We start from the raw sequence: 16,302 nt of genomic DNA on the forward strand, positions 1-16,302 counted from the left end.
ATCTGCTCCTCAGGTGATTCTACTCATTACTGTTGCACCAAACACTTACACGTTTTCAGGTGTCCAGAGGTTAGCTATACTTGTATTATCGGTGATTCTGCAGATCATCAATAATCATGTATATATCTGTATTGTTGGTGATACTGCAGATCACCAATAATCAGATTCTCTCTGTGTGCTGACACCGATCGTTACAGAACGCCAGACTAAAACCTTTTCCAGGACCACCCATCCCTTAGTCAGGACTATATTTCCAGTCCAAGAGCCTATTTAAGGCAAATGCCTGGAAGTACCTCTTGACTATTAGGTCAGCCTAACTACTCTGAAGGCTCAATTTTAGCAGTTGATTTAGCAGTATTTAGTTGCCTAGAGAACTATGAGCTACAGGTTTTAATTGGCTACATTTCTATGCCTTCCATGGCCAGTGGAGATTTGCATGTTAGCAGAATTGTATACAGAGAAGGCGACCAGTACATCAAATCAAATCAAATGTTTAATTTTCCTGTTGTAATATACACTCACCTAAAGGATTATTAGGAACACCATACTAATATGGTGTTTGACCCCCTTTCGCCTTCAGAATTGCCTTAATTCTATGTGGCATTGATTCAACAAGGTGCTGAAAGCATTCTTTAGAAATGTTGGCCCACATTGATAGGATAGCATCTTGCAGTTGATGGGGGAGATTTGTGGGATGCACATCCAGGGCATGAAGCTCCCGTTCCATCGCATCCCAAAGATGCTCTATTGGGTTGAGATCTGGTGACTATAGGGGCCATTTTAGCACAGTGAACTCATTTTCCTGTTCAAGAAAACAATTTGAAATGATTTGAGCTTTGTGACATGGTGCATTATCCTGCTGGATGTAGCCATCAGAGGATGGGTACATGGTGGTCATGAAGGGATGGACATGGTCAGAAACAATGCTCAGGTAGCCTGCGGCATTCAAACAATGCCCAATTGGCACTAAGGGGCCTAAAGGATGCCAAGAAAACATCCCCCACACCATTACACCACCACTACCAGCCTGCACAGTGGTAACAAGGCATGATGGATCCATGTTCTCATTCTGTTTATGCCAAATTCTGACTATCAAGACTCATCAGACCAGGCAATATTTTTCCAGTCTTTAGCTGTCCAATTTTGGTGAGCTTGTGCAAATTGTAGCCTCTTTTTCCTATTTGTAGTGGAGATGAGTGGTACCTGGTGGGGTATTCTGCTGTTGTAGCCCATTCGCCTCAAGGTTGTGCATGTTGTGGCTTCACAAATGCTTTGCTGCATACCTTGGTTGCATCGAGTGGTTATTTCAGTCAATGATGCTCTTCTATCAGCTTGAATCACTTGGCCCATTCGCCTCTGACTTCTAGCATCAACAATGCATTTTCGCCCACAGGACTGCCGCATACTGGATGTTTTTCCCTTTTCACACCATTCTTTGTAAACTCTAGAAATGGTTGTGCGTGAAAATCCCAGTAACTGAGCAGATTGTGAAATACTCAGACCGGCCCATCTGGCACCAACAACCATGCCACGCTCACAATTGCTTAAATCACCTTTCTTTTCTATTCTGACATTCAGTTTGGAGTTCAGGAGATTGTCTTGACCAGGACCACACCCCTAAATGCATTAAAGCAACTGCCATGTGATTGGTTGATTAGATAATTGCATTAATGAGAAATTGGACAGGTGTTCCTAATAATCCTTTGGGTGAGTGTAGTTATACTGGGGCATATTCACAAAGCATTGGCAAAGTTACCATATGCAAGGAGTGCATGGCAACTTTATAATGGTCTAGTCCAAAACCTGTTGGTTCTGTCAGATTTCTACTACTTACTGTAAGTGACAGCAACATAGAAGAATCATCATGTATGGCTCATTTTACTCTGGAAGAAATGTGCTTTTTAACTGTAAATGTTTACATATATTATACATTTTAAGATTTTCATGACAGTGGTCCTTCAACCATTAATTACACTGATCAGGTAGAGTGCCATGTGCAATAAGTGTAGCATGCATTACCATAGCAATGCTAAGTAACGCCATCACAATCATTTTGCAACACACTAATCTCGTCAATATAATTTACAGAAAAATTGTTGTCCACTCCCTGCACATTTATTCATGTCCTGCAAATGTTTATTACTTCTGTATGGCTCTGTTCCCACTAGAGCGGAGGGCAGATATTTTTCTGTCTGTTCTCCAATTATTGCTAAGTGGATGTTATACATAGGAGCCGTTCACACTTGTCACGCTGCAATGAATCTGCGGGATCCGTTGCAATAAGTGGACCACTCTCCTATGCAGTCAACGATAACCCCGAGTCAGATGGATGCATTCCCCCATATAGCCTATGGGGATGTGCATCTGTCCCGGGCTCCAGCCAGATCACTGCGGACCTTTGGAATGGACTATGGCCTCAATTCACAGAGCTTTATCAAACACTTTATCAAAGGTTTGATATTTTTCCTCATGGGTAAAATCTAATTTTGAATTCACTAAGGTGTTATAGATTTATTGATCATTTCATCGATAAAACATTTGATAAATCTATAACACCTTAGTGAATTCAAAATGAGATTTTACCCATGAGGAAAATTATCAAACGTTTGATAAAGTGTTTGATAAAGCTCCGCAAATTGAGGCCATTATACTGTCCGCTCCCGCTGGCTGCACGTGATCCAGAAGCAAGTGGGAACGGGGCCGATTGCAATTCACTTTTTCACCTGAGTTTTCTCATAGGTGATATTTTGACAGTTTGTAAATAAAATGCCTTTTGCGCCACCAGTAAGCAAACAAATACTTAAAATAATTTTGACAGTACTATTTCACTTACTTTTTGTTACTTTTTCTTTTGCAAAGTGCTAAAAACTTAATTTAAATTGAAGATGAAAGATTATCTCCTTGGAGAAAACTCAGGAGAAAAAGTGAATTGCATATGGGCCCTAAACAGGAAACAAAAAACTTTTTTTTTCAGATGCACTATGGAAAAGTTAGAACCTTGCCTTAATGACTGAGCTGTCTGACAATGTATCAGCGTATTCTTAACTGCAAAGGCAAATGGCCCCTATTGAGTCTTATGAACCTAAAGCTTCTCAAGATTTCAGCTTTATAAGATGCAGAGAAGGTTTGAAAAGGCAAGAACTAATACAAATTCTGCTTTTTAATGGTTTATTTACTTGTTACTTTTCTACCCCTGAGTCCACTTGCTCCTGAGGACCATTATTAGTTGTATGTGATGCATAACAGGATAGGGTGGGTGCCACTGCCTATCATATTGTTTCATCTTTCAAATCTTCCTCCCAGGGTTGTTAAATAGTGTGTGGAAGCACATACTACTGCTGTGATATTCTCTTTAAACAGCTCATTAGGTGCTCTCATTTATAGAGACCTTAGGCACCCCAGTCTGTAAATGTGCCTGTGCTTGTTTAGAATGCCAAAAGAGGCTTACTTTATATTCACTTTAATTTCATAGGAAGACAGAATAATATGATCCTAGGACTGATCATCACATCAGGACATTGAATGTGTCATTTTATTCTAATATTGGATAACAAAAGCTGTTATTAACAGATGCCTCTTAGTGGTATAATATGATGAATTCTCTTTTTGCTGAAACGTACGTGCATCGGAGGTGAATAAAGATTGAAAGAATGGCCATAATTTAATGGGAAGAAAGTTAAGGGACTTTGTAAAAGGAGACATTCTCAAAAGAAACTTTTATAGAAAGATACAGTATGTATGGCCTATGCAGTCTATTATGCTTGACCTAGGTTTATTGAAAAAATGTTTGGTGTGGGCAAAGGCACACAACTGTAAAGCAGGAAAATGTATTCACTAACCTTGTTTAAAACTTCTTGCCTATCCTTGTTAGTAACCTTTACTATAATTCAATGGATCAGTTGATTTGGGCTGCACCAGGCATCCCTATAGATCGCAATGCAAATTTGTGGCTGTAGAGTGTCTGGTGTTTTATTTGGGCTCCAAGGATTAGCAACATCAGGGACCACCATAGACCACAATGTAAATGTGTGGCTATTTTGCACCAGGTGTTTTACTTGGGTACCAGTGAGTGGCTTACAGCGGCAAGGTTTGGCTTTCAGTAGCTAAGCTCTGGACATCATTAGAAATGACTGACAGGCAGGGGCGTAACTAGAAATCACTGGGCCCCCCTGCGAATATTTGGATGGGGCCCCCCCCATAGGTGCCAAATAATCGTAATGGGGCAGCGTTTCACTGTAAATTAATTGTAAAGTGGGCAGCATTTTACCAGACAATCGTAATGTGGGCCAGAAAATCGTAATGTGGGTCTTTAGAAAATCATAATGTGGGCAGAGTTCACCAGAAAATTGTAATGTGGGCAGAGTTCACCAGAAAATCGTAATGTGGGCACCAGTCACCAGAAAATCGTAACGTGAGCAGCAGTCACCAGAAAATTGTAACGTGGACAGCATTCACCAGACAATCGTAATGTGGGCAGCGTTCACCAGAATATCGTAATGTGGGACAGAAAATCGTAATGTGGGCAGAGTTCACCAGAAAATCGTAATGTGGGCAACGTTCACCAGAAAATTGTAACATGGACAGCATTCACCAGACAATCGTAACGTGGGCAGTGTTCACCAGAAAATCGTAATGTGGGCCAGAAAATCATAATGTGGGCAGCATTCACCAGAAAATCGCAATGTGGGCAGCAGTCACCAGAAAATCGCCATGTGGGCAGCAGTCACCAGAAAATCGCAATGTGGGCATCAGTCACCAGAAAATCCTAATGTGGGCAGCAGTCACCAGAAAATCCTAATGTGGGCAGCAGTCACCAGAATATCATAATATGGTTGCAGCACAAACCAGAAAATCCTAATGTGGGCAGCAGTCACCAGAAAATCCTTATGTGGGCAGCAGTCACCAGAAAATCGCAATGTGGACAGCAGTCACCAGGAAATTGCAATGTGGGCAGCAGTCACCAGAAAATCGCAATGTGGGCAGCAGTCACCAGAAAATCGCAATGTGGGCAGCAGTCACCAGAAAATCCTAATGTGGGCGCAGCATACACCAGAAAATCGTAATGTGGGCAGCAGACACCAGAAAATCGCAATGTGGGCAGCAGACACCTGAAAATCGCAATGTGGGCAGCAGACACTTGAAAATCGCAATGTGGGCAGCAGACACTTGAAAATCGTAATGTGGGCAGCAGACACCTGAAAATCGTAATGTGGGCAGCAGACACCTGAAAATCGTAATGTGGGCAGCAGACACCTGAAAATCGCAATGTGGGCAGCAGTGACCAGAAAATCGTAATGTGGGCAGCAGACACCTGAAAATCGTAATGTGGGCAGCAGACACCTGAAAATCGTAATGTGGGCAGCAGACACCTGAAAATCGCAATGTGGGCAACAGTGACCAGAAAATCGCAATGTGGGCAGCAGTGACCAGAAAATCGTAATGTGGGCAGCAGTGACCAGAAAAACGTAATGTGGGCAGCAGACACCTGAAAATCGCAATGTGGGCAGCAGACACCAGAAAATTGTAATGTGGGCAGCAGACACCTGAAAATCGTAATGTGGGCAGCAGACACCTGAAAATCGTAATGTGGGCAGCAGGCACCTGAAAATCATAATGTGGGCAGCAGTCAGTCACCAGAATATCGTAATGTGGGCAGCAGACACCTGAAAATCGTAATGTGGGCAGCAGGCACCTGAAAATCGTAATGTGGGCAGCAGACACCTGAAAATCGTAATGTGGGCAGCAGACACCTGAAAATCGCAATGTGGGCAGCAGTGACCAGAAAATCGTAATGTGGGCAGCAGGCACCTGAAAATCGTTGTGGGCAGCAGGCACCTGAAAATCGTAATGTGGGCAGCAGGCACCTGAAAATCGTAATGTGGGCAGCAGGCACCTGAAGATCGCAATGTGGGCAGCAGTGACCAGAAAATCGTAATGTGGGCAGCAGACACCTGAAAATCGTAATGTGGGCAGCAGGCACCTGAAAAACGTAATGTGGGCAGCAGACACCAGAAAATCACAATGTAGGCAGCAGACACTAGAAAAAAAAATGCACCTGTGAAAAAAAAACAATCCACTTACCTGACAGAAGTCTTCTCCTCTCCCAGCATCTGGCTCGCAGCTCCCCGAGTCCTCCTGCAGCACATCTCCCGCGCTGACAGGCAGAGTGCAGGGCTACGGCAAGATGGCTGCCGAAGCCCTGTACTAGAGACACAAATAGTCTCCAGTGTAGGGCTTCTTCGTAATGTGGGACAGAAAATCGTAATGTGGGCAGAGTTCACCAGAAAATCGTAATGTGGGCAACGTTCACCAGAAAATTGTAACATGGACAGCATTCACCAGACAATCGTAACGTGGGCAGTGTTCACCAGAAAATCGTAATGTGGGCCAGAAAATCATAATGTGGGCAGCATTCACCAGAAAATCGCAATGTGGGCAGCAGTCACCAGAAAATCGCCATGTGGGCAGCAGTCACCAGAAAATCGCAATGTGGGCATCAGTCACCAGAAAATCCTAATGTGGGCAGCAGTCACCAGAAAATCCTAATGTGGGCAGCAGTCACCAGAATATCATAATATGGTTGCAGCACAAACCAGAAAATCCTAATGTGGGCAGCAGTCACCAGAAAATCCTTATGTGGGCAGCAGTCACCAGAAAATCGCAATGTGGACAGCAGTCACCAGGAAATTGCAATGTGGGCAGCAGTCACCAGAAAATCGCAATGTGGGCAGCAGTCACCAGAAAATCGCAATGTGGGCAGCAGTCACCAGAAAATCCTAATGTGGGCGCAGCATACACCAGAAAATCGTAATGTGGGCAGCAGACACCAGAAAATCGCAATGTGGGCAGCAGACACCTGAAAATCGCAATGTGGGCAGCAGACACCTGAAAATCGCAATGTGGGCAGCAGACACTTGAAAATCGTAATGTGGGCAGCAGACACCTGAAAATCGTAATGTGGGCAGCAGACACCTGAAAATCGTAATGTGGGCAGCAGACACCTGAAAATCGCAATGTGGGCAGCAGTGACCAGAAAATCGTAATGTGGGCAGCAGACACCTGAAAATCGTAATGTGGGCAGCAGACACCTGAAAATCGTAATGTGGGCAGCAGACACCTGAAAATCGCAATGTGGGCAACAGTGACCAGAAAATCGCAATGTGGGCAGCAGTGACCAGAAAATCGTAATGTGGGCAGCAGTGACCAGAAAAACGTAATGTGGGCAGCAGACACCTGAAAATCGCAATGTGGGCAGCAGACACCAGAAAATTGTAATGTGGGCAGCAGACACCAGAAAATTGTAATGTGGGCAGCAGACACCTGAAAATCGTAATGTGGGCAGCAGGCACCTGAAAATCGTAATGTGGGCAGCAGTCAGTCACCAGAATATCGTAATGTGGGCAGCAGACACCTGAAAATCGTAATGTGGGCAGCAGGCACCTGAAAAACGTAATGTGGGCAGCAGACACCTGAAAATCGTAATGTGGGCAGCAGACACCTGAAAATCGCAATGTGGGCAGCAGTGACCAGAAAATCGTAATGTGGGCAGCAGGCACCTGAAAATCGTTGTGGGCAGCAGGCACCTGAAAATCGTAATGTGGGCAGCAGGCACCTGAAAATCGTAATGTGGGCAGCAGGCACCTGAAGATCGCAATGTGGGCAGCAGTGACCAGAAAATCGTAATGTGGGCAGCAGACACCTGAAAATCGTAATGTGGGCAGCAGGCACCTGAAAAACGTAATGTGGGCAGCAGACACCAGAAAATCACAATGTAGGCAGCAGACACTAGAAAAAAAAATGCACCTGTGAAAAAAAAACAATCCACTTACCTGACAGAAGTCTTCTCCTCCCCAGCATCTGGCTCGCAGCTCCCCGAGTCCTCCTGCAGCACATCTCCCGCGCTGACAGGCAGAGTGCAGGGCTACGGCAAGATGGCTGCCGAAGCCCTGTACTAGAGACACAAATAGTCTCCAGTGTAGGGCTTCTTCGGCGGCCATCTTGCCGTAGCCCTGCTCTGCCTGCCGGAGACTATGCAGGCTGCTGGGCTGTGGGGAATGAAGCACCTTGCTGGGGGGTCCAGAGCAGCGCTCCCCCCATGCACAGTGAGCGGGCCCCAGAGCAGCCCCGGGCCCCCCCTGCGGCTGAGGGGGTCGCATCCCCGGTAGGTACGCCGGTGCTGACAGGATTAGTCTATTAGTGGCTGAGCGCCAGACATCAGTGGCGGGGCTACAGATATCGGTGTTGGAGTCTGATGCACAGCTTTGCAGGGAAATAATAATCTCCAATGACTATTAGTTGTCTCACCTAGGCAATTAGCAACTTCATGATTGCTCAGAATTTTGGTCTGTTTTGACTGGAGCAGAATGGTTAGACCATCTGTGAGGTTTTTATTTCTGTCTGTGTTCCTACTGGAAAGTTTGCTTTGTGTAGCCAATGGAAGAGATTCCTAGCATTATATAAAAAAAATAAATATATAAAAATGAAGATGCACAGCCCATTAGAATTAAGGAATACCCAAACAGCTCATGATGACACAGAACCAGGAAGATATTGATTGGCGTATTCAGTAGTGATGCATCATGGGAAATCACAGTTAATTACCTAATACTGAATGATCATAAATACCTTCTGTTTTAAGAAGGCAAAATTACACCCCATTAGAAGGACTCTCAACCAATATGATTGGACAATCAACAGACTTTGTAAACTTTAACTATTTTTTCTATCCGTCATCTTACTTCTTTGTAATTCAAGTCAGAGAGGTCTCCAGCAAAGGGTGTGAGCTCCTCCAGCATTTATTGGGTATATATCAGGCTTCTCACCAGTGAAACATGTCATACGTATTAATACAGTCTATAGTTTGTCTTGTTATATTGACAGTAATTAATTCAAATGGGAGAGTGTAACGACCAGTGTCAGCACACAGAGAGAATCTGATTATTGGTGATCTGCAGTATCACCAAGGATACAGATATATACCTGATTATTGATGATCTGCAGAATCACCAATAATACAAGTATAACTAACCTCTGGACACCTGATGAAGTGTAAGTGTTTGGTGCAACAGTATATTAGCCTGGACCACCTGAGGAGCAGGTGACCCTAGTCCGTATAACGAGTATCTCCTAGTTAAGGTTGGAGATAACCAGAGAGACAGTGATTCCCTGAACTGCTGGGAGTCGGACTCTACTGCAGTCAAAGGACTCCTATGAGATAGAGTCCCTGACTGGATTGCAGAGAGGTCCCTCTGAGGGACAGGGAGTCCCTGCAGCTACTGGACACCGCACCGGGGGTGTCGCAGGCAGAAGAGTCGGCCAGACCGGGTCGGCAACACACGAGCAGATAAGGTACAGAGACAGAAGGCTGATTCGGTAACCAGGGACAGGCAGGGTTGGCAACAGGTAATCAGATATGCGAAGGTACTGAATCAGAGAGCAGGAGAAGGGTCGAGAGAGCAATAGGTCATAACAGATATCAATCAGAGGCCTAGTCTAGAGTGTGAGGTCCGTGGTCTCAACACTCAGGAACTGGTCTAAAGAATAACACAGCAATGACACAGTATCCCTAATCTTGGGTGTGAGGTCCGTGGTCTCAACACCCTGGAACTGGTCTAAAGTATAACACAGTAATAACACAGTAATATCACCTACTGCGCTGGGATCAGCTGATCATCCTGATCAGCTGAACCCTCTCCTATTGGCATAAAGGGCCTGCCTGTTAGTGCGCGCGTAGCTCTCCATCTGTGTGCACTACTAGACTCAGACAAACCAGACGCATGCTGCTGCAGAGAAACCGCCGGTCTGAACGCGGAACCAGCCGCCTCACTGTCAGACCACGCGGCGGTGTCTCCGCAATCCATTACAGTGAGACCCTAGGCTGTTTGAGATTAATGGCCCAATAAAGGTCACAGCTGACGTTTAACTATTATTTTTTTTGTAAGAGTGACCAACATTAAAGAGGAGACCGTCTCAAACAAAACTCCTCACAGTATACTCTACACAAAGACCGAAAGGTTGATTTCAGCGACGTATTTTCATTTAATTCTGACTAAGGTACACTCTGTTCCCTTGAAAGTTCAGGAAACTTGTGCCAACATCCTGCAGACATGGATGATGAAATATGTGAAGATATGCAGGCTTTGCACATTCTGGTTTTCCCTTGCTGCTTATTCAGCTTTACATAATTCACCAGGTATATATTACATATGTCAAACATGCTAAATTTAGTCATGTCTATACTTTATGCTGTCCTAGGTGTAACACTGCAGTGGTGGAATTCTGGAACATGCTGTGGCCCTGGCCGATAGTTCCGTAATACTGATATTGAGAATATTGGAAAGTTAATAAAACATATAACCTGGGGGGTGTTTCCACCACACCAATTATAGTATCAACCTTTTTAACAAGAATATTGCACCAGTTTAGAGGAAAAGTTCAGGAAACCAAAAATAGATTTTCTTTATCTTTATCCTCGTAAAAATTAAGCTCTGTAATACTTTATTAAACACTTACATGATCTCCTATTAGAATTATCCCCCTTCCCATATGTCTATTTGGGGTTCTAGATGAAAAACAAAAAATACACGTTACCAAAGAACTTTTCTATGAGAATTTCTAGTTTTTGCGAGGAAAGCAATTGTATTACCCCACCCACTGTGCAACAAAGGTAAGCATTAGTTCATTGTCCTACCCTATATTAAATTTGTCTGTAAACATAGAGGGTGACCAAATAAATTTAAAACGGTTTGGTTGCAATCTCCTGAAACTATATACTTACTGACACAATAGGTGTAGACTGCGTCACTTGAGAATTGGTTATGGTTATGAAAGACAAAACTGTCATAATTTATCTTTTTTCTTTTATTGTTCTGTTCATTTATTTAAATAAATGAGTTTAAAAAAGAACTCTTAAAATACATGAAAGTACATAACTCTTCACCAAGAGTAAAATGTGCTAAAAATTACTTTTCTACTGTGTTGCAGTCACTTACAGTAGGTAGTAGAAATCTTGTACATACAGCCATGAGGCTATGCTACTTTGTTGAATAATATGAATGTATTTTAATTTGATGAAATTATGAAAGGTTCTACTTTGCATATGTCCCCTGAGGAAGCCCCCAGAGTTTTATGGGTGTGAAACATGTTGGAATAGGTGGAGGGTGTTTGTGTGCAAATCATATGGATTCTGATTATTGAGGCTAAGGAGGGGAAAATACCCCAACAATATTTCAGGTCTAAAAGGTGTCAGTATTGTAGCCACCCCCCCCCCCCCCATCTTATCTTGTCCTCCTATGTAGACAATCTGATAGGCAGTACACTCTATATCGTTTTTTCAGCAAACCTATTAAAAGGTAAGTTTTAAGGTATCAATTTCTCTCAGCATAAATTGTGTTTTGTTTTGCTCTGAATCAGCTTAGTCTTGTAGTTTTGCAATGAACATCAACGTGGTGCGTAGTGGTCCAGTCCAGTGTGAATTCCATCTTAGCTGCACAATCCACTCAATGATGGCTAACCCTATATAATTCAGCTTCAGATCATTTTGACTTTGTGTTGGTAAATATACATGGTATTGTAACAAAAAGTTCATGGCATACTCAGTACACTTTCAATGTTTGTATAACTTCATTTCTAGAGGCAATTAACTGGTTTTACATTGTTGTATTTACAGGCAGGATGCATTTCAGATCACTGCAGTAGATGGCGTTTGCAGTGGAATAATTCAGTGTTTATCAGCCGAAGAGTGCATTGAATGGTTGCAGTCTATATCCACTAATATTGCTAACCTTACAAAGCACAATGTAAGTAACATAAATATTCTTTTGACTATTAAAATTGTTTGGGCCAGAACTGTTCTGTTGGCAAGGCTTTTGGGATGTCACCTTTTCTTCAGATGAGTCTAAGGCCCGGTTCACACTTGCGGTGGCCCTCCGGAATCGCCGTGCCGGAGCCGCACCGCCTGCAGAACGGACGGAACGGACGCACGGCATAGCAATTAAAGCCTATGCGTCCGTTCACATGGGTCCGTTCTGCAGAACCGGAGCCGGACCGGATCCGGGCCGGATCCGGACTCCGGCCTCCGTTCCAACATGCGCTATTTTTTCATCCGGCCCCTCCGGCAGCCGTATCCGGGGCGGAGCCGGACTGCACCATCCGGCCAATACAAACAAATGGGAACCGGAGGCCGCACAACACACTGGCTGAGAAATCCGGATCTTCTACCCCACTTCCTATGCGGATTTTTGCGGCGATATTGGCTGGGGACACATGGGCAAGCATTTTGGAGTGGAGCAGCACGAGCTGGAGGTGTTGCCAGGATGTTGGCAGCATGTCGGAGGTGGAGGTGAGTGCTAAACAGCAGAGGGCCTGATTCCACAGGTCCCCCTTCTGCTGACCTCCCAGACCCCAACATTTTTTTTTTTTTTACGTATATTTTGCCAAACGGATCCGGATCGCATCCTGATTGCCACCTGATGCAACCTGACCGGATCCGGATCGGATCCGGATCAGAACCGTACGGTTCCGATCCAGGTCATCCGGTCCGTTTGGCAAACAACCGCTAATGTGAACCGGGCCTAAGTGTTTACTGAACAATGAACATATTAATATAACTAGACAGAACTACGGTATAAAATGTGAAAAGTGAACTTCTGTATAGAGTTTTAATTTGTATTGTTGGCACCAAGGTTCAGGTTTATGGTTACTAATGATATTGAGCTAAATCATTGCTATTAGGTAAACATATTTCATTTTATGAGATCAATGTAATGTACTAATGTATGAAGCATTAAGCTAATGGATTATCAAAGTCTAAAATGACTGCTTTGCAAGTATCAAATGTTTTATTTGTCATTTTACAGCAGTCAGTTAGTACATCTGCTACAATTTTACATTTTTTTTACTGTACTGTATATAGAGAAGTAAGGCAGCATGGTGGGTGACTCCTGACTTTATAGATGGGAGCATTTACTCAGGACATTCATTACCCTCAGTGCTTCCTCAAGCAGTATCACACGTAAGGCAGCAATACCGCCCACCCCCCGTGCTCCAGCCTACCCCCCTCGCTCCCGCCTCCCTCACCAGCCTCATCTTACCTTCTTGGAGCAAGCTACGGCTGCCTTCTGCCTCACTGGGTCCCCCCTGCCTGCCTGCTTGTAGACCACACATCCACGTGACCTGCAGCAGCTCCCATAGCAGCGCATATACTGGAAAAAAAAATATATATAAAAAAGTTTTTGTAATATATATAGAGAGTAATATTATTGCTCTTCAACTAGCAGCTATTTCAAGTACTACAATATTGGAAACTTTAATACTATTGTAGTAACAGCTATACTAAATAGTACAATATCAGTTATTTTACCTGTATTCTGCTAGCATATATTACAGATGGTACAATATCTGTAATTTTACCGATATTCTCTAATCACCTTATTTTATCCTATTCTCACAGTAACCTTCCCTACAACAATGGCTAACACTAACCTCCCACCACCTGTGCCTAACCCTAACCTCTTACCATTTATGCATAAAACTAACCTAGCCCCTACCTATCCCTAACATTAGCCTCCCTCAAACCGTTAAACTGTTGAGGCTGCCTATATCATTGTAACGGTATAGATAACCATTGTGATTTACAGTCATTCAATTATAATACTATCTCCCCACCATCAAGACCTAATAACGTAAACCATTAAATTATTGTGTCTAATAATATTATCATAATTGTTTATATAACCATTGTGGCATATAACTGTTAAAATATATTATTGCACTCAAATTTTACAAGCTGTGTGCATGATATTTGGTAACTGGTAAATTTGTATTGAAAGTAAAGTCCCACACCTCTTTTTCTTTGCGTTGCAAATTATTTGTAGGCGTAGAAGTGAGCAAGCCAGTAGCCCTTCTTTAAAGGAGGTTGGAGAGGTTAACCATACACTGTAGATGATTACCCAAAAGAAAAATTGTAGAAATGGTTGATGGCACCTCATGGATAACTTGAGCTTAGACATAATGGGGTATATTCTTGTAAATATGTTCATATTCCTATGTGCAGCCACTGCACAACAATGCAACTGTTACCTACAACAGCTAGCACAACCCACTTTACCCAGGTATTGTGCATATTGCAAGTGTACCACATGCTATGCAAGTAAGGTAACACACGGTATACTAGTAATACGTACATTACTTTGGTAACAGTTATGGTACTATGCACAATGCACAATACATAACTGACTAGTAGTTGGGGTTTTGCTCTCTCATCTTTGCTGCTAGAGTCCTAAGTGGGTTCACTCCTTCCCAGTAAATCTCTTGACATTCATTCATTTTATTCCCATGTGATATGTTCTGCCCTGCCCCCTACCTTACATGACTTTCACTTTCACATTGTTGAACAGGATGGGCCTGACTTTCTAGATTATGACGACAGTCATTATGTCATGTGAAGCATGCTATGAGATCTTTACACAAGTGAACCTGCAAACATTGGTGGCGAGGATTGTCCCAGGCATGGGGGATTGGGGGATACTCAAGATCCTCTTCAGAAGATTAGATGAGGGAGGAGCACAAGGTGGCTGACAGTAAAGCTGATCCAGTACAGCCTTTAGGGCCTATTTCCATTACATCTGAATAAGCTGATTTTCCCACATGCAAGCCGGATGGGGAAACGCTGCTTATTCAGACAATAGGCTTGCCCTTTGAATCGCATGACTGTGCAATAGCCAGCTTCACAACAGCACGGGTGCAATGTCTGATTTGGAAACTGACACGGGACCCTAGTGGAAACTGGCCCTAACTGCTACCAAAAAAAGTCTGTAATGCCAATGCATGGACAAGTCTTCAGTCTCACAAATGCTTATTCACAATACCTTCCACAACCTGATACTCCCACAAAACGTGTACGTGTCATATTTTTTGTTGTGGGTTCCATCCTACTTTATGGAAGGAAATGTGGAAAGATGGGGTGTCTTGCCAACCTAAAGAAAAAAACATAGAGACAGTGGGAGCCCAGATAGCATGGTATGCTAGTAGGCAAATGGAATATGAATAATTGTCACAAAAGGGCTACTTACAATAGTGGGTTGCAGCGGGTGCACTCAACCACTTGAAGCAGGTGGAGACATGAACCCAACTCCCCTTGGGGTGTCCAGAACGGACTATATACGGCCGCTCTCCTTGATTAAAAAAAAAACTGGTTGTCACAATGGTGTAACCATGTGAAACCATGGGGGTCCCCTCCAACCTCTATGGGATGGGTGGTGGCTGGATGGTGTAATGGTTAAGGGCTCTGCCTCTGACACAGGAGACCAGGGTTCGAATCCCGGCTCTGCCTGTTCAGTAAGCCAGCACATATTCAGTAGGAGACCTTTGGCAAGTCTCCCTAACACTGCTACTGCCTATAGAGCGCGTCCTAGTGGCTGCTGCTCTGGCGCTTTGAGTCCGCCAGGAGAAAAGCGCGATATAAATGTTGTTTGTCTTGTCTTTGTCTATATGCACATAATAGCAGTAAAGAGGCACCCAGGTTTAGATACAATGGAGTTAAAAACAGTAAAATTTTAAGGGGTGAGGTGGCTTACCTCATGGACGCCAGTAAGAAAACAAGGTTTATTTAGCACAGGCAATGCTAAATAAACCTTGTTGTCTTATGTGACTGTCGTCACATAAAACCACTTCACACCTTACGTTTTTCCTTTTTTTTTTCTTTTTTTTTTACTCTGTTTTATCTAAAACTGGGTGCCTCTTAACATCTATTGTCTTATGGGAGGAAAGGATGAAACCTTTATATTACAAAAGCAGAAGCTGATTTTTTTTAGTCGCATTCAGACAGATTACATTACATTATAGACAGATTACTCACCTGGTAGAAATGGCCTGAACCTCCGATTTTGAACCTCCCGCAAAAGTTCGGTTCGCGCGAACTTTCGCGAACCGCAATAGACTTCAATGGGGAGGCGAACTTTGAAAAATAGAAAAAATTATGCTGGCCACAAAAGTGATGGAAAAGATGTTTCAAGGGGGTCTAACACCTGGAGGGGAGCATGGCGGAGTGGGATACATGCCAAAAGTCCCGGGAAAAAAATCAGGATTGGACGCAAAGCAGCGTTTTAAGGGCAGAAATCACATTGAATGCTAAATTGCAAGCCTAAAGTGCTTTAAAGAGAACCCGAGGTGGGTTTGAAGAATATTATCTGCATACAGAGGCTGGATCTGCCTATACAGCCCAGCCTCTGTTGCTATCCCAAACCCCCCTAAGGTCCCCCTGCACTCTGCAATCCTTCATAAATAGCAACAGAGGCTGGGCTG

General features: G+C 43.6%; 1 protein-coding gene and 1 long non-coding RNA gene across 10 annotated transcripts in view; one reads left to right on the forward strand and one right to left on the reverse strand.

Annotated features, from left to right (window-relative positions):
• The window catches only part of SNTG1 (syntrophin gamma 1), a 781,246-nt gene that overhangs the window by 683,870 nt on the left and 81,074 nt on the right, over nucleotides 1-16,302 (forward strand). For all 9 annotated transcript variants that reach the window (XM_068237377.1, XM_068237369.1, XM_068237370.1 and 6 more), the window contains one exon: nucleotides 11,669-11,798. In XM_068237377.1, coding sequence (XP_068093478.1) covers nucleotides 11,669-11,798 — 130 coding nt within the window. The remainder of the gene's footprint in view (nucleotides 1-11,668; nucleotides 11,799-16,302) is intronic.
• Nucleotides 1-16,302, reverse strand: part of LOC137518917 (uncharacterized) — a 185,390-nt gene that overhangs the window by 33,509 nt on the left and 135,579 nt on the right. Inside the window, exon 3 of the long non-coding RNA XR_011020925.1 lies at nucleotides 13,092-13,202. This is a non-coding gene — a long non-coding RNA (uncharacterized lncRNA). The remainder of the gene's footprint in view (nucleotides 1-13,091; nucleotides 13,203-16,302) is intronic.

This window comes from Hyperolius riggenbachi, chromosome 5 (genome assembly GCF_040937935.1).
Source record: "Hyperolius riggenbachi isolate aHypRig1 chromosome 5, aHypRig1.pri, whole genome shotgun sequence".
NCBI classification, from domain to species: domain Eukaryota; kingdom Metazoa; phylum Chordata; class Amphibia; order Anura; family Hyperoliidae; genus Hyperolius; species Hyperolius riggenbachi.